The sequence below is a fragment of the Balaenoptera musculus genome, chromosome 1 (genome assembly GCF_009873245.2).
Source record: "Balaenoptera musculus isolate JJ_BM4_2016_0621 chromosome 1, mBalMus1.pri.v3, whole genome shotgun sequence".
In the NCBI taxonomy this organism is placed as follows: Eukaryota; Metazoa; Chordata; class Mammalia; order Artiodactyla; family Balaenopteridae; genus Balaenoptera; species Balaenoptera musculus.
In genome coordinates this window covers 75,259,897-75,281,844 of record NC_045785.1, presented here as the reverse complement: position 1 = coordinate 75,281,844, position 21,948 = coordinate 75,259,897, and the positions used below count along the sequence as shown (strand labels likewise).

The window sequence follows — 21,948 nt, the reverse complement described above, 5'->3', positions numbered from 1 at the left end:
CAGTTGCTCCGCGGCATATGGTATCCTCCCAGACCAGGGCGCGAACCCGCGTCCCCTGCATTGGCAGGCAGACTCTCAACCACTGCGCCACCAGGGAAGCCCCTATAGTAAATTTTTTTATGAATTAAGAATAACTGCAGCAGTACTCCTCTTGATTTGTAGTATCATTGGAAAACTGACACTTTGAGAAAATTAGTAAGCTGCTTTTTATGTAATTAAAGCAGAATGACACTTCCAAAGAGAACCATGTATGAATTACAACCATGTATAAATTATCATGTGCTAAGTTTTGTAGGTAAAAGTTTTTCATTTGAAAAAGATAAAACCAGATTGCATATTTTATAACATATTAGGAAATAATAGGCTTCATATTTCAAAGTTTATTTTATTAATTTAGTTTTCTTTATAAATCATCTTCATCATAGGGTTATCCAGGAGAAGATAACACAGTCCTAGGACCACCTGGGCCTCGAGGTGAACCAGTAGGTTTTTCCTAAAATTATTTTGATGTTTTGAGATAAAACACAGTTACTACAATAGATTCACAACACCAATTACATCTTTTCAAGGAGTTTTATTTAGTTAGTTTTATAACATGGTTTTATACGAGAGCAGTATTTGCAGTCACATAATCTAAATATAAAAACTGTTTATATTCAGGTCAAGATCCTTAGCATAATATAGAAGTTTAAAACAGTAACTTTCCAAATCTAACTTTTGGCATTAAATTCATGATAACTTTTTTACAGAGATTATCAAAAAATCACACACTCTAGACATTTAGGGCAGATACTTCTTTATACATCAAATTCAGATTTATTTCTAACGGATTTTTAAAAATCTAATCTGTATCCTTTTCTATAGTAGTTTATACACAGTTACCAAATGATTTCAAAACTCATCTAACTGGTTATTAGAGCCACTGTTCTTTAAAGATTATCAGTCTATAGTCTTCTAATAAGTATTTTAAGGACTAGCTGTAACCATGATTTTTTTAAAGTAGCTATTATATCTTTTATTATCTGAATAACTGTCTCTCTGTTCATGTTTGATTAAAACAACCTTAAAGGCTATATGTAAATTAAATGGGTAAAACAAAAATGCCTAGTTCACAGAAATAAATATAATTGGTTAAATTTTCCATATTTCACATGATATCATATAGGATAAAAGAATCCTAAAACAGAAGAATCAGAATATATAGTCACTCCTGATATTTTGATCTGGCTCTTTGGAGATGGTTGAAAGGTATACTTTGTTTTAGAAATAGGAAAGATTCTAGAGTTTTTCTGATAAAATCAAGCCAACTTATATAGAGGCAAACTCATCTAATAAGAATATATAAAATTCTTTATCAGAAACGATCAAAAAAATGAAAAGACACCTTCTGAATAAAGAAAATATTTTCAAATAATATGACCAACAAGGGGCTAATATCCAAAATATATAAGCATTTCATACAACTCAACAGCAAATAAACAAACAACCCAATTAAAAAATAAGCAGAAGACCTGAATAGACATTTTTCCAAAGAAGACATACAGATGGCCAACAGGCACATGAAATGTTGCTCAACATCACTAATCATCAGGGAAATGCAAATCAAAACCACAATGAGATATCACCTCACACCTATCAGAATGGGTATCATCAAAAAGACCACAAATTACAAATGTTGGTGAGGATGTGGAGAAAAGGGAACCTTGTGCACTGTTGGTGGGAATGTAAATTGGTGCAGCCACTGTGCAAAACAGTATGGAGGTTTCTCAAAAAACTAAAAATAGCACTACCATATGAGCCAGCAATTCCATTCCTGGGTATATATCCGGAAAAAAAATTAAAACTCTAATCAGAAAAGATATGTGCACCCCAATGTCCATAGCAGCAATGTTTACGATTACCAAGATAATGAAAGCAACCTAAGTGTCCATCAACAGATGAATTGATAAAGAAGATATAGTATGTGTGTGTGTATATATATAGTGTATGTGCGTATTATATGTAGTATGTGGAGATTATTGTGCTAAGTGAAATAAATCAGACAGAGAAAGACAAATGCTGTATGACATCACTTATATGTGGAATCTAAAAATGAAACAAAATAGTGAATAGAATACAACAAAAAAGAAGCAGACTCACAGATATAGAGAGCAAACTAGTGGTTACTAGTGGGGAGGGAGGAGGGGGGAGAGGCAAGATAGGTTTAGGGGATTAAAAGGTACAAACTGCCATGTATAAAATAAATAAGCTACAAGGATATATTGTACGACACAGGTAATATAGCCAACATTTTATAATTACTATAAATGGAATATAACCTTTAAAAATTGTGAATCACTATGTTGTACACCTGAAACTTACATAATATTGTATATCAAGTATACCTCAGTTGAAGAAAAAGAATTCCAAGTTACCCCAAAACTTATGTAAATTTAGGAAATAAATCGTTAAGAGATGGAATGATATTTTTAAAATTCTTTATCAAATGTATTCTAGTCTCTCTAAACCTCTGAGAGACAAAAATATGGAAATTGTGCAGAAATACACAATGGAATATTAACTCAGCCATAAAACAGAATGAAATAATGCCATTTGCAGCAACATGAATGGACCTAGAGATTGTCATACTGAGTGAAGTAATTCAGATAAAGACAAATATCATATGATATCACTTACATGTGGAATCTAAAAAAAATGATACAAATGAACTTATTTACAAAACAGAAATAGAGTCACAGATGTAGAAAACAAACTTATGATTACCAGAGGGGAAAGCGGGGGGAGGGGGGCAGATAAATTGGGAGACTGGGATTGACATGTACACACCACTGTATATAAAATAGATATAACTAATAAGGACTGTACAGCACAGGGAACTTTTCTCAATACTCTGTAATGACCTATATGAGAAAAGAATCTAAAAAAGAGTGGATATATGTATATGTATAACTGAGTCACTTTGCTGTACAGCAGAAACTAACACAACATTGTAAATCAACTATACTCCAGTAAATTTTTTTTTTTAAAGTAAATGGTAAAATGTGGGCAAGTGAAGTATAGTAGTGCTTGTTTTCCCCAGATTCTGGTATTCCAGGGTCAAAGAATGTCACTGAAATATAATAAATGTATTAAAAGTCTAGTATAACAATGGTCATTTTATCTAGTAGACATGGGACAGGTGTGAAAATTAATCCAAGAATATTCTAAATAATTAAAGCAGAGTCAGAGATTATTGTCTTTACATTATGTCTAATATCTTTATCCACACAGGAGTAAGTTAAAATTATCCATTAATGGTCCATAATAAATTTTATGGTTTTGCTAATAATTTCAATTTAAGTTTCTTTTCAAACAGTAGGTCCTAATATGTGATAATTGATTTTTCAAGCGCATTTTAGAGTAGATAATTTGAACATCTTATCATATCAAAGATTTTATATTAGGAATGTTTAGAAAAAGTTAAAAGTACAAGTTTCTAAGTTTCTGCCTTAAGGATTAAAATGAATAAATGTAATTTCTTTTAGGTTAATTTATATCTTAATAATTAGAATTTCACAGAGTAAAGAATAAATAATATAATTTCTAATAATATAATTTCTAATGGTAAAGTAAGATTAGCTATTAGATACTTTTTAAAAGATGATTAAAGATAATATTTTCTAATTAATGGAATTAATTAAGTGAGTGGTCCTGCTTAAATTTTTTTCAATCATTTTAACATTAAATAAAAATGAAAGTTATTTTGATATCTTATATAACATACTTTACTCATCTGAAAATTCACATTGTTTGGACTTCGTTTTTTCAATATTTTTTCTAGCAGAATCATTATGAGATTGTCTTTAAATAATTCAGTGTTATGACGTTCTTGGTGTCACTAAAATCCAATCCTTTGAAAATATTTAGTGGAACTAAACAAACTGTTGTACATTTGGTTTCATATTTTTAGGGAAAAAATATTCCACATTAACTGTATCATCTGCATTCACAAATACTTAGACCCATTGATTGTTTTTGCCTGTGGTCTCTGTAGGGTCCAATGGGGGAACAAGGAGAGAGAGGAGAGCCCGGAGCAGAGGGATATAAGGTAATTACTATAAATTTCACACCTTGCTTCTAAATTTGAATAGGGTTCTCTGTGGTTCTGCTCAGTTGCAAATGAAAATAAGCATCATTGAGATAATTAGTAATGTCATGTTTTGGATCCCAGAAGAAGCTCTTTGTATTTTCTGTTCCTTCTTTCTAAAATTACCATCATCTCCTTCCACTGCTGCTTTTTCTCATCATTCAACTCTCAACCGAAATGTTACTTTCTGAGAGGCCTTCTCTAACTGTCCTTTCTGTCTGTCACTTTATATCTCATTTCTCTATTTACTTTCTGACATTTAATGCTATCTATATTATCTTACCACCTTTTTATACACTTGGGTTTTTTTTATTGTCTATATTCCCCCAACAAAATATAAGATCCATGAGAATAAGACTCTTGTCTTTTTCATCATTATATCCCCAGTTTCTAGAACACAGATTTCCTGGTATATAGTAGAAATTCATTAAAGAGTTGTCAAATGGATGGATAAATGCCATTATATTCTTATGTCAATTCTTACCCTCTTCCATTCTTAGAAGGATTTTAAGAGACCAGCTTTATCAGCTCAAATTATATTAGGCTATGTATAGAATTTATTCAGTATCATTATTTATTAGCACATTTGTATTGAGCGTGTTCTGTATTCTTGCCCTATATCTCGTCCCTTTCTGTTTATAATGTCATATGCTAAACAAAATGGTCATTTGCTGACTCTCTCCCTATAGTTCTTGTCTTACTCCTTCGCTCACAACATTCTCTGCCTGCTCAAAAAATTATGTAATCTTTACTTACATAAATCCTGGCTGTCCTTTATAATCTAATTCAAACTCCCTTTTCCCTTGTCTATGCTAACAGCAATCTTTCTCTCTTCTGAAGTCCTACAGTATTTATTGTTGATAGAAGTCATTCAGTACAAATATTTTACAATCTTCTGCTATTATAGTTTTTGCTAATTATTTTTAATGTGCAGATATCTTAGCTCCTCAATTTGAATATGACTTTTTAAAAATTAATTAATTAATTAACTTTATTTTTGGCTGCATTGGGTCTTCGTTGATGTGCGCGGGCTTTCTCTAGTTGCAGCAAGCAGGGGCTACTCTTCGTTGCGGTGCGCTGGCTTCTCATTGCCATGGCTTCTCTTGTTGCAGAGCACGGGCTCTAGGCGCTCAGGCTCAGTAGTTGTGGCTTGTGGGCTCTAGAGTGCAGGCTCAGTAGTTGTGGCAAATGGGCTTTGTTGCTCCACAGCATGTGGGATCTTCCCGAACCAGGGCTCGAACCCGTGTCCCCTGCATTGGCAGGCAGATTCTAAACCACTGCGCCACCAGGGAAGTCCTGAATATGACTTCTTTCCTTCTTGTACAGTGTCTTGTTTTGAGCCCTGTACATAATAGTATATAATATGTATGTAAACATAATTCATTTTTAACAATGAATTGATGGGTTATTTGATCCAGTATACACCTTTCTATGTAAAATTTCTGTGATCATGTCTGCAATGAAGACTTACATTGCCAGATTGAAGGGACAAGCTGGTAGGTAGGTAATTATCATTAATACACTGATTTATCTCAGGCCTGAAATCTGAAAAATCAACTTTCACTTCCCAAAACTCTCTTTGAAACAAATGTTGAAGGTAGTTCTAAATGCTTGTGAAATTCTGGGGATGGCCATCTTATATTTTTTCTATTTTCAGAGGAACATATTTTAGAAGGTTTTTATATGTTCTGTCTCCAATTTACATAACATTTGTATCTACAGTGTTTCCTAATGCAAGGAATCCAAGTAGATTTACTTGAAATTAGCTTTTCTTGGGGCTGAGAAACCAACCCACTGCTTCCAGAATAATTTGAGAAGTTTCTTAAACTTCTTTAACTTTTTCTGTGCATAACTTCCCCCCACAGTCTCAGGAAAATCAGGTTCTAATAATATCTTCTTTTGGCCTCTACCAACTACAGTCACTAGCTACATCAGCATTGTCTGTTGGCAAACAAACAATTAACTATTCTATTGGGAGAAGAAAAGAATCTCTTCACCTGGCTAGGAAAAGAAAAATCCTGCCCCCATTTTTCTAGATAGTCATACATTCTTCAGAAATCCTTCATCGGAGGAAAACTTTTCCCTAGGCTCGTTATGGAATCTGTTTTTCCTTCTTCATTCCATAAATAGTCCTGATTAAGTCTTCAATTGTGGATGTTTCATGAGCTAGTGTGAGCCACATTTTCCTTTCTGTCTTATTCCATCCTATTTCTTAGGCTTTAGGAGTCATTTTGTCATTTGTTGATAGATCTATTTTAAAAAGCCATTGAGCGCCAATCACAGTAGCTTCATTGCTTAGACATCTCAAAGTCACGAAATACCCACACTTGTCCCCTTCCATGTTTTTCCAAGCACAAGTTTGATTCATACAGGGGAACCATGCTTTATTTAGAGTTAGATTATTCTGTTGTAGCTTTAGGTGATATTTTTAAATGTTTGCTTTTCTATATGGGCATTATAGACACTATCATTTCACTCTAGTAAACTGATGGTCAGAATTATTGTCAATCTTTTTTTAATTGTGCTAAAATGCACATACATAAAATTTACCATTTTAACCATTTTAAATTGTACAATTCAGAGACACTTAGTGTTGTATATTGGCAATATTGTACAACCATCACACACTGCCTAGTTCCAGAACATTTTCATCACCCTGAAGAGGAAGCCCCATGCCCATTAAACAGTTACTCTCCTTCTCCCAACCTCTGACAACCACTACTCTGCTTTCTATCTCTATTGATTTATCTATTCTGTATCTTTCATATAAATGGAATCATACAATGTATAGCCTTTTGTGTCTGGCTTCTTTCACTTTACATAATGTTTTGAAGGTTCATCCATGTTGTAGAATGTATCAATTCTTCATTCCTTTTTATGGTTGAATAATCACCAAGCTTTTAAAAACACTTTTATGTTCACAAATATTCTTATGGTTGTGGTGAACTCATGATTATCCTCTTGGAGAAAAAAAAATGGAATGGGTAATGAAAATTTTGTTTCCATTTGGCTATGAACAATTGAAAGACATTTTGTAATCCTTCTCACCATCCTTTGTTCTTTTTTCCTCTTGAAGAAACTGAAAATCATAAAAGTCAAGTGTCTTGCTCATTATCATCAGTAAATCATTATTAGGCATCATTGTATATGACACATTTTATGTGTTACATATAATTAAATCTCTGGTCCCTTCAGCATATATTTTAGTATCTGCCATGGACTGGGAGCTATGAATGTAACACGGGGCACCCAAGACACAGTCCCTGACTCCATGGATATCACATATACAAAATAAGAATATTTAATCAGTATAAAAGCAGATATAGTGAAATAGCCATCATCCAGAAAACTATACATCACATAGGTCAAGATAAATTCATTTGAGGCTTGAGAGAGAGTCAGAGGACATGGTATGAATAAGAATATGTCAACATTCACTTTTTAAAGATATGAGCAGAAACACACAGATTAAGTCAGGCTAAACTAATGTGAGCCAAAGCCCTAGAAATACACTGAATAAATTATGTACTATCTTAAACTCCTTTTTACTTTGGTTTGGCAAAGGCCATAGAATTTTTTGCATACAATAAAATAACAACTAAATCCTCAATTGGCCTTCATTCCTTAGCATCAGACATACATATCCAAATAGCTATTGGACATCATCACAGAAAACACAGCATGTCCCAAACCATAGTATCATCATGCTGTCCAAATCTGATCCTCCTCTTTTTATGTCCTTAGTTCAGTGAATAGTACCACCAGACATCCAGATGTCTAGTAAATGAATCTTCCCTCTTTCTATCTCCCTCTGTCTCTCTTTCTGTCTCTCTTGCTTTCTCTTTCCTCCCCCCTCTCCCTCCTCTTTCTCTCCTTTCTCTATCCTCTCATTTCTCAACGTCAATTGGCCACTTCTTTTGGCCTCTTAAATATCTCTGGAGTCTATCCACTTTGCCCTACTTTAGCTTAGGCTTTCATCATTTTTTGCCTGAATTATTTTAATAGCTTACTAACTAGACTCCCTATCCCCAGTCATAGCCCTCTCAAATCCATTCTCCACTTAACATGTTGTGTTAGATCAACCTCCATTTATTCTCCCATGCTGTTTCCTCTGCAGAACGCCTTCCTTTTACTTTACTGCCTGGAACACTCATCCTTTAAAATTCAACTTATTATAACTTCCCATATAAAATCCTCTCCAACTCATCCAACTCATCTCACCACTAATATCATCAGGAAAAATCAATCACTTCCTGTAATCTTGCCCACATAGCTTTATGATAATATTATAAAAAACCTAATATTTATAATTTTTACCACTGCAGAAAAACAGTCTCTCAATTTTTATTGGGATGGAAAGGACCAAAGGAATTATAGTGAAGCTCCTAGAAAACAAGTTTGGTTTTCGTAAGATTTGTATCCAAACATCACAAAGCCAGGAGAGGCAGTTGGCTATTCTATGATCATTCTGAAAAGGTCTCTGTAAAACTACAGATAGAGTGGTGGCAAAACCATAATAGGCCATGATGGTTTTAAGTTTTGTAGTTTATTCAGTATGCTTACTCTCACTTCACTTTGTAACCCCAGCTTTTCACCAATTGCTTCTCTCCTGAGCTGGCTTAATAAGTGACCTACAATAATCATATTTACTTGAATAAAGCTCCCTCTTGATTGACCTGATTCTGTTACTTGCTGACTCTGTTCATGTTCTGTTGGTAAAGGTCACACGTAGGAATCGTCTTTAGTTATGGCTGTGTGCTATATAGAAAGCTTTCCAAAATAACCTGTCTTGCAACTGTTCTCTCCCTTAAACAGGATTCATTTACTTTATCAGGAAGTTGAATCTTAAAACCATGAACATTTGCCTCACAGAATGCAAACAAAGAAGGCTTCAACTGATCTTTCTGGGAGAATAAATATTGTTAGCCTTAAGTATGTAATCCCTTCTTCTCCTAGCCCAGAAAAAGGAGATGAGCCTAATAACTGTCCTTCCTATGGCGTTCTTTCTGTAATACACAGGAAGAAAGGAATCTGAAGGGAAGAGGACAGTAGGGAAGGGGATAAAAGAGATTACGTGTGGAATTCTTCCTATGTAACTCTCACCTGACATGCCCCTAGGTTGTTGCTAGCTTCTGTTTACACACTTGAAAGGTGTAAAAATGTGGTAGGCCAGCATTCCTTCCTAGGAGAACTGGGGTGATGACAGATCGCTGAAGTCAGAATCATTGATGTCTTGGCATATGCAGTAACGACTACCAGTCTTCAGCCCAGTAAATCTACTATCTAAATGGCTGTGACCTTAGTTTGTAAAAATGGAGACCATAGTACACTGGAAAAGGGTTGAAAAAAGAAATTTGTTCTCAAACTCTTTATTCATTCGTTATTTGCTCTATTAGTTTCCTGAGCCTGCCATAACAAATTACCATAGACCAGGTGGCTTAAAACAACAGAAATTTATTCTCTCACGGTTGTGGAGGCCAGAAATCCAAAAGCAAGATATCATCAGGGCTGTGCTCGCACCGTAGGCTCTAGGGAAGAATCCTTTCTTGCTTCTTCCAGCTTCTGGTGGCTAACAACCTCCCTTGTGGCTGCATCACTCCAACCTCTGCCTTTGTCTTCACATGGCCTTCTCCTTGGTTTGTATCCATCTCTCTCTCTCTGTGTCTATTGCAAGGACACTTGTCAGTGGATTTAGGGCCCACATGGATAATCCAGGATAATCGCCCTCTAAGATCTTTAATTTAATGATATTTGCAAAGACCCTTTTCTCCAAATAAGATCACATTCACAGTTTCTGAGGATTAGGGCATAGATGTCTTTTGGAGGGCCACCATTCAACCTATATGGAAAAAAAAACCAAAACTCTACACTCTTTCTCAGTCATCATTATATCCAGTGGCTATTATGTTCTATACTCTTTCCAAGAGAGAAGCATAATCTCTATAATATTTAAATTGAATTTTGCAACATTTTGCTACCACTTTAAGTGATACTACTCTATTCTCTAAGTCACATGTCTTTATTTATTCTAATAATATAACCTTTTTTATTCATAGGGTCACATGGGTATACCAGGACCAAGAGGTGCCACTGGACAACAAGGGACCCCAGTATGTTTTGAAAGCATTCTTTGTAATTCTGGCATTTAAAAACATTAATGTTAACATATCTTATTTGGTGTCTGCTTTATATGTGATTTCTGTTTTGGTTCCTATTAAAGGGTGAGCCAGGTGACCGGGGTGAACAAGGACTAAAAGGAGAGAGAGGATCTGAAGTAAGTTGAAATCATTAAGACAATTTGAAACTTATTGCTGGCGTGAGAAAACAGGGGCACAAGGAGTTGCTGTTCATTGTAACTTAAATGATCATTCTTTCAGAGCAAGAATCACCACAGGCCTCTAAACAGGGTGTTTGTTAATATTTGTGCTAAAACATCATTATTGATTAATTCGTGTGTTTCGACTGCCATCCAAAGTTCCCTTTACCAGCAGACTACTCTGGCTTTGAGAAAATTGCCTAGAGTTGTCCCAAACTCATTGTCCTTCCTTGGGGTTTCAGGCAGAAATACCGACTAGCCTTAAAACCAGCACTGCAGAGCAAAATTTTAGCAGTCATACCTATTTAGTTGCTGTAGTAAGGTAGGGGTAGAAATAGTTTAACTATATGACACAGACTCACAATTGGTTTAAAAGATTTTTTTCCATAACACAAGTCAATTATTTGTTATCAGGTGAACTAAAAATCTGTTGAGTTATTGAATTTAGCCACCTCTCTCCCTATATACCAATAAACGTTGCCTCAGCCTTATGTAACAACTGGATTTGTAATTTGTACCATCACTTCCTTGCTGCCCTACTTTTCATGGCATTCTGACTTTACCTGCTACTGATTTAAAATTAAATTCTTTAGAAAATGTACTGTATTTTAATAATAAATTAGGTGAGGATTGATAAAAAGTAATGAATTTGAGACCATGTTTCTCCTAATTTGTTAAACTGCCTTCACCCATACTTGTGTTTCCCATTTGTGGGAGTTAGTAATAAAATTGAGTTGAGTCGGATATCACATAGAAGCCATTTTAAATAGTCTTGGCAACTACCTAGTAACTTAATGTCAGGCTCCTTAATAAATAAGGACTAATAAATAGTAAATAAAAATATCCCATTGGGACTTACCTGGTGGCACAGTGGTTAAAAATCCACCTGCCAATGCAGGGGACATGGGTTCGAGCCCTGTTCCAGGAAGATCCCACATGCTGCGAAGCAACTCAGCCTGCGAGCCACAATTACTGAGCCTGCGCTCTAGAGCCCACGAGCCACAACTACTGAAGCCCGTGTGCCCTAGAGCCTGTGCTCCACAACAAGAGAAGCCACCGCAGTGAGAAGCCCACACACTGCAACGAAGAGTAACCCCCTCTCTCCACAACCAGAGAAAGCCTGCGCACAGCAACAAAGACCCAATGCAGCCAAAAATAAATAAATAAATTTATTTAAAAAAAAAAATCCCATTGAAGGCAAGCCTTAATTTTAAAAAGAAATTCAAAGGAAGAATACAGTTGTCTCATTCGCTTAGAATTTTTAATACCCAAATTGGAAAAAGTAGTGGAAAAAACCATGAACCTAGAACACTGCTACTACTTTCATGTGACTTCCTTATATTTGCATTAAGTGCCTAAGGATGCAAATGCTCTCCCAAGGTTTGATCCTAAAATTTCTAATCCTTTACAATTAGTACTTTCATATTCTCAATGTTTTCTTTTTCCTTTTTTGACATATCTCAGGAAGAAGAAATTTTTTTATGTTTCTTAGTATTTGTTAAAATTATGCCAACAAAAATAAAATATTCTTACTAGACAACTGCAGCTCCAGCCTATATGGTCAGCTCTCCCTGGGTATTGGAGCTGAAAGGTCTTGAGGAGCCATGGTTTAAATTCTGTATAATCCACGAGAATTAGTTCTTTTCCCACTTTGGGCAATGCTGGTGTACAGTCCGAGGTTACATTAAAAAGCCTCTTTGAATTTCAGATAGTAATGATTGCTACAAGAAAAATCACTGACTATGTGTTACTCACTAGGGATACTTTGAATGTCCAGGTGGATCCTACGGAATTGCCCTCATCTTGTTTTTGCAAAGCTTTAAATTTGTTTTTTAGATTTGGAAATGCCCTTTAAAATCGTTTGGACAACCCTCTCATTTTTCAGACGAAGAAATTCAGGTCCCAGAGGGATTATGAGTTACCTAAGATCACAGAACTAGTTAGCAACAGAACCAACACTAGAAACTTTATTTCCTGACTCCCATTATTATACAAAAGCCTTCTATTACTTTGAAGTCTTTTATAAATTAAGTTAAATATTAATTTTACTTAACCAGCTAATTCATTAATTGGTCTCTCAGACATGAAACTATAGAAACTATAAAGAAAAAGTTGGAGCAAGTCAAGTCAAAACCAATTGCAAACCACTACATTTTTTTAGAGACTTTTACAATGCAAATGTAGTGAACTGTCCCATAATGGCTTTCAAATACAGAGACTCAAGCCAAAATCTTACTTTCCTCCCAAAGCAAAATTCCAGATTTTAGTGAATTTAAATTTCTTGGTTAAAAAAAAAAAGACTTAACTCTCTAAATCTGTGTTTGTATTTTAAAGCTACCCTCTCTAACAAAGTTAGAACTAACAAAGTATTGTGATGACTGTCCTTCAGCTTCATTTGAATAAAAAATGAGTGTTTGGACTATAATGGCACATTTAAAATTTTCTGTTATCTAAAGAATTAGATTACGTTCTCTTGTAGTCTATGAAGTGGTACAATCCCAATGAATGGAATTCATTGTTTTAAATGGATCTGATTTCAAGTGGGCTGTTCTATTTTTCAAAACTAGCCAGACAAAAGAGAAAGCACAATTTTACATATACTCTAAAGAATAAATATGAAATTCATTCACCTTTCCTATTATGAGAACAGGAAGTCTGTTTGTTGATTTATGAGGTACTTATATTTACATAAAATAATATGAGTAAGTTAATTTTGAAAATAGCATAGAATGCTTCTAGTTTTATTATATTTGAATTCTGGGCATTGGTGGAAGAGTGATTTTTTTTTTTTTTTTTCCTTTTTATGACACCAACTCAATTAATCATCTACAAACACCTTAGATGACAACATACTTTCCTTGTCTTTGGCCCAATCTTTAATTTCCTACTGAACAGACCATCTCTGTGTAGGATTAATATTTAGTAATGTTTGGCTCTTAATTTAGTTACAAGACTACCCAGCAATTCCAACTGCAAGATTTTTTTTAATGCACAAATTCAAAAAAGTACCAGTCTTCTACACTTTGTTGATCTTTATGTATTTTAAACCTCCATTGCAAGTCTGTCGTTTCTCTAACTAGCCTACTTCCTTTTAGTTATGGTGACAATAATTGTCATAAGGAAATCTTTCCTGAATTGACATCTAAAAACAGCAGAGACTGTTTTGTTATTTACTGTACACTTTTTGTATTTAATAAGGAGATTTTGTCACAATTGTACCATTACAAGTAGCAAAATATACATTAAAAATAATTTTCATAGTCATAATTTTCCTTTAGTGTTATTCTGTTGGAAGCTGCTTCCTGATGTCCATCCGAGTATTAATAACTTCTAGTTTTCACGATGATAGACCCATGTATCTAGGTTTTAGAACAGTATTTAACTGTTCTGAAATAATCCCCAACATAATGGTCACCCTAAAATGTAATTGATTTGTGATGATATGAGAATCTCTTTGTTTTTATTTTGTATTTGAATGTTTGGAATAAAACACGCACATACATGTATAGCATATCTGAACCTTAAGCCATAAACTCAAGTATACAAAAAGTATAATTTTTTTTTATGTTCTTTGTAATGGAACTTCTGTCCTGAGTACCCATCCTGCCTGGTGGTAGAAACCTAATTGATGGAAATCTAGTCAATTGATTGCCTTTAACTCCATCCACTCAAATATCCTGCATTTGATTTAGAGTTTTTCCCATTCATCCTCTTTTCAAGTCTGCAGTTACATTCTGGGTGGCAATGGTAGGGAAGGGGAATAGGAAGTGAGATTGATCTTTAGCCATCATCTGTTCATACTAGCAGCCACTGAAATGTACATCATCCCTTTTGGCCCCCATCTGCCATCATCCCACCATGTTGGCATCTACCTTGGCCCTCCTGACAAAAGTTCTTTGATCCCTGTTGGCTTGTACAGCTATTTTCTCAACTCAGGTGCAAGATCTCCTTAGATAGGACTCTAAGGGCCATATGCTTCTGTTCTTGGCCACATGGAAGTAACATTCTACTGCTCCCCATACCATGCTAGGTGCTTGAGGGACTCAGACTTTCTCAGGCCCCCTGGCCTAGACATCTCATGCAGAAATTTCAACTCTATTGCTGCACTCAGTGCAACTTAGCATACATCTCAGTGAGGCCTTTAGTCTCTCTAGCCATCATCTCTGTGCCCACATCCCCACACTTATCTGCAGATATTATTGTTTTGTTTTGTTTAGTTTATTAAGTTTTATTTGAATATAGTTGCTTTAAAATGTTGCGTTAGTTTCTTGCTGTACCGCAAAGTGAATCAGGCATACGTATACACATATCCACTCTTTTTTAGACTCACTTCCCGTTTAGGTCACCACAGAGCATTGAGTAGAGTTCCCTGTGCTATACAGTAGGTTCTCATTAGTTACCTATTTTATACATAGTAGTGTATATAAGTCAGTCCCAACCTCCCAATTCATCCCAACCCCCCTCCTTCCACCCTTGGTAACCGTAAGTTTGTTCTCTACATCTGTGACTCTATTTCTGCTTTGCAAATAAGCTCATCTCTACCATTTTTCTAGACTCCACATATAAGCAATATTATATGATACTTGTTTTTCTCTTTCTGACTTACTTCACTCTGTATGACAGTCTAGGTCCATCCACATCTCTGCAGATGTCACTATTTTGTTCCTTTTTATGGCGGAGTAGTATTCCATTGTATATATGTACCACTTCTTCTTTATACATTCCTCTGTCGATGGACATTTAGGTTGCTACCATGTCCTGGCAATTGTAAATAGTGCTGCAGTGAACATCATGATGAATGCATCCTTTCGAATTACGGTTTTCTCCAGATATATGCCTAGGAGTGGGATTTCTGGGTCATGTGGTAGCTCTATTTTTAGTTTTTTAAGGAACCTCCAAACTGTTCTCCATAGTGGCTGTACCAATTTACATTCCCACCAACAGTGTAGGAGCATTCCCTTTTCTCCACACCCTCTCCAGCGTTTATTGTTTGTAAAATTTTTGATGATGGCCATTCTGACTAGTGTGAGGTTATACCTCATTGTAGTTTTGATTTGCATTTCTCTAATAATTAGTGATGTTGAGCATCTTTTCGTGTGTTTGTTGGCCATCTGTATGTCTTCTTTGGAGGAACCTCTGTTTAGGTCTTCCACCCATTTTTTGATTGGGTTGTTTGTTTTTTAAATATTGAGCTGCATGAGCTGCTTATATATTTCGGAGATTAATCCTTTGTCAGTTGCTTCGTTTGCAAATATTTTCTCCCATTTTGAGGGTTGTCTTTTCGTTTTATTTATGGTTTCCTTTGCTGTACAAAAGGTTTTAAGTTTAATTAGGTCCCATTTGTTTATTTTTGTTTTCTTTTTCATTACTTTAGGCAGTGGATTGAAAAAGATCTTGCTGTGATTTATGTCAGAGAGTGTTCTGTCTATATTTTCCACTAAGAGTTTTATAGTATCCGGCCTTACATTTAGGTCTTTAATCCATTTTGGGTTTATTTTGTGTATGGTGTTAGGGAGTGTTCTAATTTCATTCTTTTACATGTAGCTGTCCAATTTTCCCAGCACCACTTATTGAACAGACTGTCTTCTCTCCATTGTATATTCTTGCCTCCTTTGTCACAGATTAGGTAGCCATAGGTGCTTGGGTTTATCTCTGGACTTTCTATCCTGTTCCATTGACCTATATTTCTGTTTTTGTGCCAGTACCATACTGTTTTGATTACTGTAGCTTTGTAGTATAGTCTGAAATCAGGGAGCCTGATTCCTCCAGCTCTGTTCTTCTTTCTCAAGATGGCTTTCATTATTTGGAATCTTTTGTGTTTCCATACAAAGCGTAAAATTTTTTGTTCTAGTTCTGTGAAAAATGCCATTGGTAATTTGATAGGGATTGCATTGAATCTGTAGATTGTTTTGGGTAGTATAGTCATTTTCACAATATTGACTCTTGCAATCCAAGAACATGGTATATCTCTCCATCTGTTTGTGTCATCTTTGATTTGTTTCATCAGTATCATATAGTTTTCTCAGTACAGGTCTTTTGCCTCCTTAGGTAGGTTTATTCCTAGGTATTTTATTCTTTTTGATATGATGATAAATGGGATTATTTCCTTAGTCTCTCTTTCTGATCTTTCATTGTTAGTGTATAGGAATGCAAGAGATTTCTGTGTATTAATTTTGTATCCTCTGCAGGTATTATTGTTTCTACCCACCCCAGGACTTGAGGGCAGATTGGTGTCAAGGTCTCTTCTCAGAGATACCCAACGGTGTCTTAATAGTTTTGCTTCTCTTTTTACCTTTCTCCAACTTGAAGATTTTTTTTATATCCCCTTAGGTAGGAAAAACTTTCTCTTACATTATTATAATTCTTCTAAATATGTTCTTTATGGTATAAATTTTATGACTTGAATCCTTTATTACCTTGTTTTTTTATGTTCAACTATAGACTTTTAATATTTAAAAATCAGGCTTTTGTATTTAAAAATATATTCTTTTCAAACTATTCCCCCACCATGAGTTTCAGAGGACTGTTTTGAAATTCTTAAGCTAAAAAAGTTTATTTTGAAAATCAAAAGTTTAGAACAAATCTATCACTTTACATAAAAAGAAATACTGTGAAGGAAAACACACACCAGTTAACATATTTGAATAGTATCACAATTCATATACTGTTTAATTAGTGCTATTCAAGACAACTGAAATCAGAACTGTTTTCAATATTTAAAACAGTCTTTATTTCTCTATTTTACTTCTTTATTGTATTCTAAAAGATACATTTATTATAGGGATCATATGTTCCAGAAATTGTATTTACTTCAACTAAACCCAGTTCACCAACTGTCCCCTTTTCTGGTTTCCTTACCCTTCGGAAGAATTTACATTAGTGACTTTTTAAAGCAAGTAAAATAGTTTTTGAACTTGGAGGTAGAACCCTTGATCCATATAGCTCCCTATCATCGAATTCTAACAAAATTGGATTTTTATCTCTTACAGAAAATGCCCTTTTTCTCTCTGATTACATATGCTATTTCTTCTTAAAACGTTTAAGCTCATTTTCAGAAGATGTAACATCTTCTGAAATTGTTTATTTTGTTATTGTTGTCAAATTGAATCTTTAGCACAACTGTCTTCAGATTTGAATAACTTAACATCTCATTTTGGTGGAATTATCCTGTTTCTGAGAACTTTTGACGATTTCTGAGAAATGTGTCTGGTAATGGCAATATGCTTCTTTTTCTTATTTGTGAACTAGGTCACTCTTTTCCACCTTTTTCTTCTTAAAATAATATTAGGATATCATCAGAATAATGGCCTGATTTGCAAAGGCAGATTTCTGACTATCCTGGTAAACCGTTACTGCTGAATCAATTATGATTTAAAACATCTCACACATGGAAAAACAAGCAATTCTGTGGGAAATAAAGATCTTTTCTTTGATTTACAAGTATGTTCTTCTCTGTGCTTCCAGATAAGCACATTTTAGGTTATTGGTTCATGTCCCTCAGTACACTGTAAGTGCCTTGTGAACAAGAGCTTTGATTTTGCATCTCCAGCACATAACAGAGTCCCTGATACCTAATAGTCAAGAAATGTTTACTGATTTAATTAAATAAGTACTTAACCACTTTCAGTAGGGAGACAAAGGCCTTGCCTGGAAGTGGGAACTTTTATTTAAATAATCTATTCAGTTCCTTTTTAGAACTATAATTTAAATTCTTAAATCATAGAATTTGGAGCCAGGTGGAAATTCATAGATTATATAGTCAAATTCTTTCATTTACAGATGAAGAAAATGACTCCCAGGAAAGTTAAATGGCAATCCCAATGATAAACAGCTAGTTAGTGGCAGGACTTGCTGTTGCCTCCAGGTCTCAGAGTTCTTTTCTACGCCTTCAGTTTAATTAAATTTATAGCAATGAGTTGACAACTGTGCTTCACATTTTTAGGGTCCTAAGGGGAAAAAAAGAGCTCCTGGCCCTTCTGGGAAACCTGGGATTCCTGTAAGTAACAGACCTTTTTCATCTTTATAGTTTTTCTAAATAGAACTTAAGCAAGCAGAAAAGTTTGGGGCCAATTATGACAAGTGTTGGATAAATCAGATCGTCTTCAAAAATTGTTTAAACCCATGCTGGAACACAGAGGGAACAAAATATGACCATTAGCTCAAAACCAAGCTTGGTGTTGAAATGGAAGTCACTGCAACTGAAGGTTGCTATTTTCCATTGCATGGAGACCTCTCTGTGGATTCATGCTACTATTCTTTGATGGTGAACCACTAAAAAACAGGCAACTTGGAGTCATGACTAAATGAATGGTGACGAAGGTCAGAGATTTTCAAGCATGACTGAAAAGACATGAGCTGGATTTTAATTGAAGAACTCGGCCTCTCATTTTCCTGGGAAATAGAACAGAAAGTCTTAGAAGAAAGCTTTAAATCTTTTCATCACAGAACAAAGATTAATTTTACCTTAGCCATCCGTTTCCTCTTTGGCCAAGCAAATATGTGTAGACTAGCTTATTAGCAAAGACTTCCTGCTGGTCTCCCCTAGCCAACAGCCTGTTTTGGGTGGCCTGTGTTGGTTCAAAAAAAGTAAAGAAAAGTGAACATAAATTATGAGCACACTGAGATCAGAGATTCCCTACAGATTAAATCCAGTTGCCCAAGAGTACAAACAAAATGTTCAGACCTTTACTCAGTCATATAATTATCTAATTCAAAGTGGCAACTAAAAGAGCCGTAATTTATTTCTTGGGAAAATAATACAATACAGAGTTTTAGAGATGGTGAATGTCAGCCTATATCCTAAACTGACAGGTGCACATAGCTGATCTTTTCTCCACAGCTGGATAGAGCATGGGCTGGTACAATGAGAAATACCAGGAAATTACAGTAAAGTGGGAAAGGTTACACAATAAATTGCTGATTAGCTTGGCATTTCAGTTTAGGGAACAGTTACCTGATCTGTTGTATCCAAATAGTAAATTATTAAGGAATCCAGGAAACAGGAAAATTTATCCTGGGACAGGGTTTTAAGAATGTAACCTCCCACCCCCCAACAAGTATAAAAGTGTTTGTCATTTAAACATCTGTACAGCATCTCTCTATAATCCAAGTAATTTTTAATTGCCAAGGGACTTCCAGGCCTCCCTGGGCCAAAAGGCATGCAAGGATACCCTGGAGCAGAAGGCATTTCAGGAAACCCTGGTAAAGTTGGGCTACCAGGAAAACAGGGACTTCCTGTAAGTAGATTGAATATTCTTTGCTCTTTATTTCTTATGCGTAAGTGTCTCTTTACTAAGACCATAGATATTTTGGCTGTCTTTCTTAACTTTGACATTGGTTCAGATTGTGTTTATGATTTCCAGGGAATGGCAATGAGTACATTCTGTTGGATGTTTTATAACTAATAACCCATATTATTAATAATTTATATTATTTTTACACATATAAAAGCTGGCACATAGGAACAATAAAGAAGTAAAACTTTAAGGGCTACACAACCTAACTGTGTTTTGAGTTCATCAAATGTCTTAAGCCACCTTTGGAACATTTCAGGCTTGGCAATAACTCAAGGTAAGTTCTGCCAAAATCATTTTCCCTTTACTTTTATAGCCTCACTATTTTACAGAAATTGTGTGAATGTTTTCTCTATGTTCATCTAGTGGTGATGCAATGAGCAATGATGTAGATTACTATTTTTATGCAAATTTCTATCTTATTTATTTGATCAGAAATTTAAAAATGATATTTTTGTCTTCATTTAGCCATTTTCCCTCTTTCCTTCCTAAGGTCATCATAATCCAGATATTTATTGTTATCTCATGTTGTGTTTCCGTTTGAAATACAAGAATAATTAATCGCATATTTCAGTAATCCAGTAAATCCAGTAAAATTTATCCTTTTACATTTCCACTATTTGGATATGATTATCTATTGACCTGTTTTTCTTTTCTTAAATGAATCAATCCTAGTTGTTTATTCACATGTAGCATGGGACTGTAGCAAAACTCAAACCCAAATTAATATTATTCTTTCACTATGATGAATTATCTCATTTGTTTAAAAAAATGTATCAAATTATGACCCAGCCAATTTAATTATTTCAGAAATAAATATCTGGCCATATTCTATTTGGAAAGGTGAATATTTTTAAGGAGGCTTAGTATGGTTTCCATTTGCTTTGGAGACAGTATATCTGAACATCAGAGCATCAGGGTGTAAGCCCTAGAAAAATTTGACAGCCAGGCTGATGTTTTAATTAAAACATGTTTTCTAAACTTCTGCCATTAACATCAGTCTGGTTAAAAGAGGACTTCCATTTGAGATCCCAGTCTTAAAGGGAGCTCATGCCCTGAACCTTCATGTAGATGCTGCACTCTAGGCTCACCATATAAGAGTCTTAAAATGAGGTTGTGGAGTTTTAAAAATACAACAGTAAAACACTTTGAATTGGTCTGAGAGTCTGTACTTAAGTTTTACTGGGAAATGTTAGAGTGAATCTTACTGCGTTGAATAAGATTTTGAGAGCTGAAACAAGGAAAACCACGTTTCAAAATATGTCATATTTCTTGCTGTGAACACAGGTTTAATCATGGAGGTGGTATGTATGTGGATGTGCCCAGTAGTCGATAAGGCTAGAAACTGAATTGTAAATACTAATAACAGCAAATAGATTTATTTAATTACTGGGAAGAGGAACTCATTTGTTTTCTGACTAAAATAATACTTATCCAGGTACTTATTCCAGATATGGATAATACAAATCAGGATCCTGTATATATATGTTTAATAAGAATTTCAGACATTCAGCATATAAGATATTCATCAGACACTAGTGACAGGTCAAAGTCATCCACATTTTTTACACCAAGTCACTTAATACTTCATTGTGGCAAACAACTTCTTTCTGGCAGTATGTGACACCTGAAGGTCTTCCTGGAAAGGACTGAAAATTGGAAAATAAAATGAAAACATTGATTCAGACTACAAAAATATGAACCATTTTCTCTTGCATAAAACAGCAATGTGGCAAGTGATTGTTATCTGCTGCTAGTTTCCAGAAAGAAAACAGACATTTTCTAACAACTCTACATCCTTCTTTAACGGGGTAATACTTAAAGGACAGTAATATAATGGCTAAGAGGAAGCCAGTACAGAAAATGGTAGATGCAAATAAGATACTGATTTCATTTTAATTCTGTCTAAGTTGCATTCTAGAATCTTCCACACGGTTTTGATTGGCTGTGTGGGTGAAGGCTCATGCATAAAACCAAATCACTGGTTCTACATAGAATAAACAAGAATGAAGAGGACTTAAAGCCAGATGCTGAAGCCATTTGCACACTCAGGGCTATTCCAAGACCCAGTTAGAACTCTAGGGTATATCAACAGGGCTCTTTGGTTGCAAACAACCAAACATGGCTATATGGATTGCCCATGTACACAGATTGCGTCAAGTTCTGCCCACTGGGAAGAGTCTCCTTCACTGATATCTTTCAGACTTAAATGC

The 21,948-nt window shown here is 34.9% G+C and overlaps 1 protein-coding gene across 6 annotated transcripts in view; it reads left to right on the top strand.

Moving 5' to 3' along the window:
* The window catches only part of COL24A1 (collagen type XXIV alpha 1 chain), a 389,657-nt gene that overhangs the window by 307,324 nt on the left and 60,385 nt on the right, over positions 1–21,948 (top strand). For all 6 annotated transcript variants that reach the window (XM_036826641.1, XM_036826634.1, XM_036826651.1 and 3 more), the window contains 6 exons: positions 426–482; positions 4,034–4,087; positions 10,183–10,236; positions 10,347–10,400; positions 18,385–18,438; positions 19,571–19,678. In XM_036826641.1, coding sequence (XP_036682536.1) covers positions 426–482; positions 4,034–4,087; positions 10,183–10,236; positions 10,347–10,400; positions 18,385–18,438; positions 19,571–19,678 — 381 coding nt within the window. The remainder of the gene's footprint in view (positions 1–425; positions 483–4,033; positions 4,088–10,182; positions 10,237–10,346; positions 10,401–18,384; positions 18,439–19,570; positions 19,679–21,948) is intronic.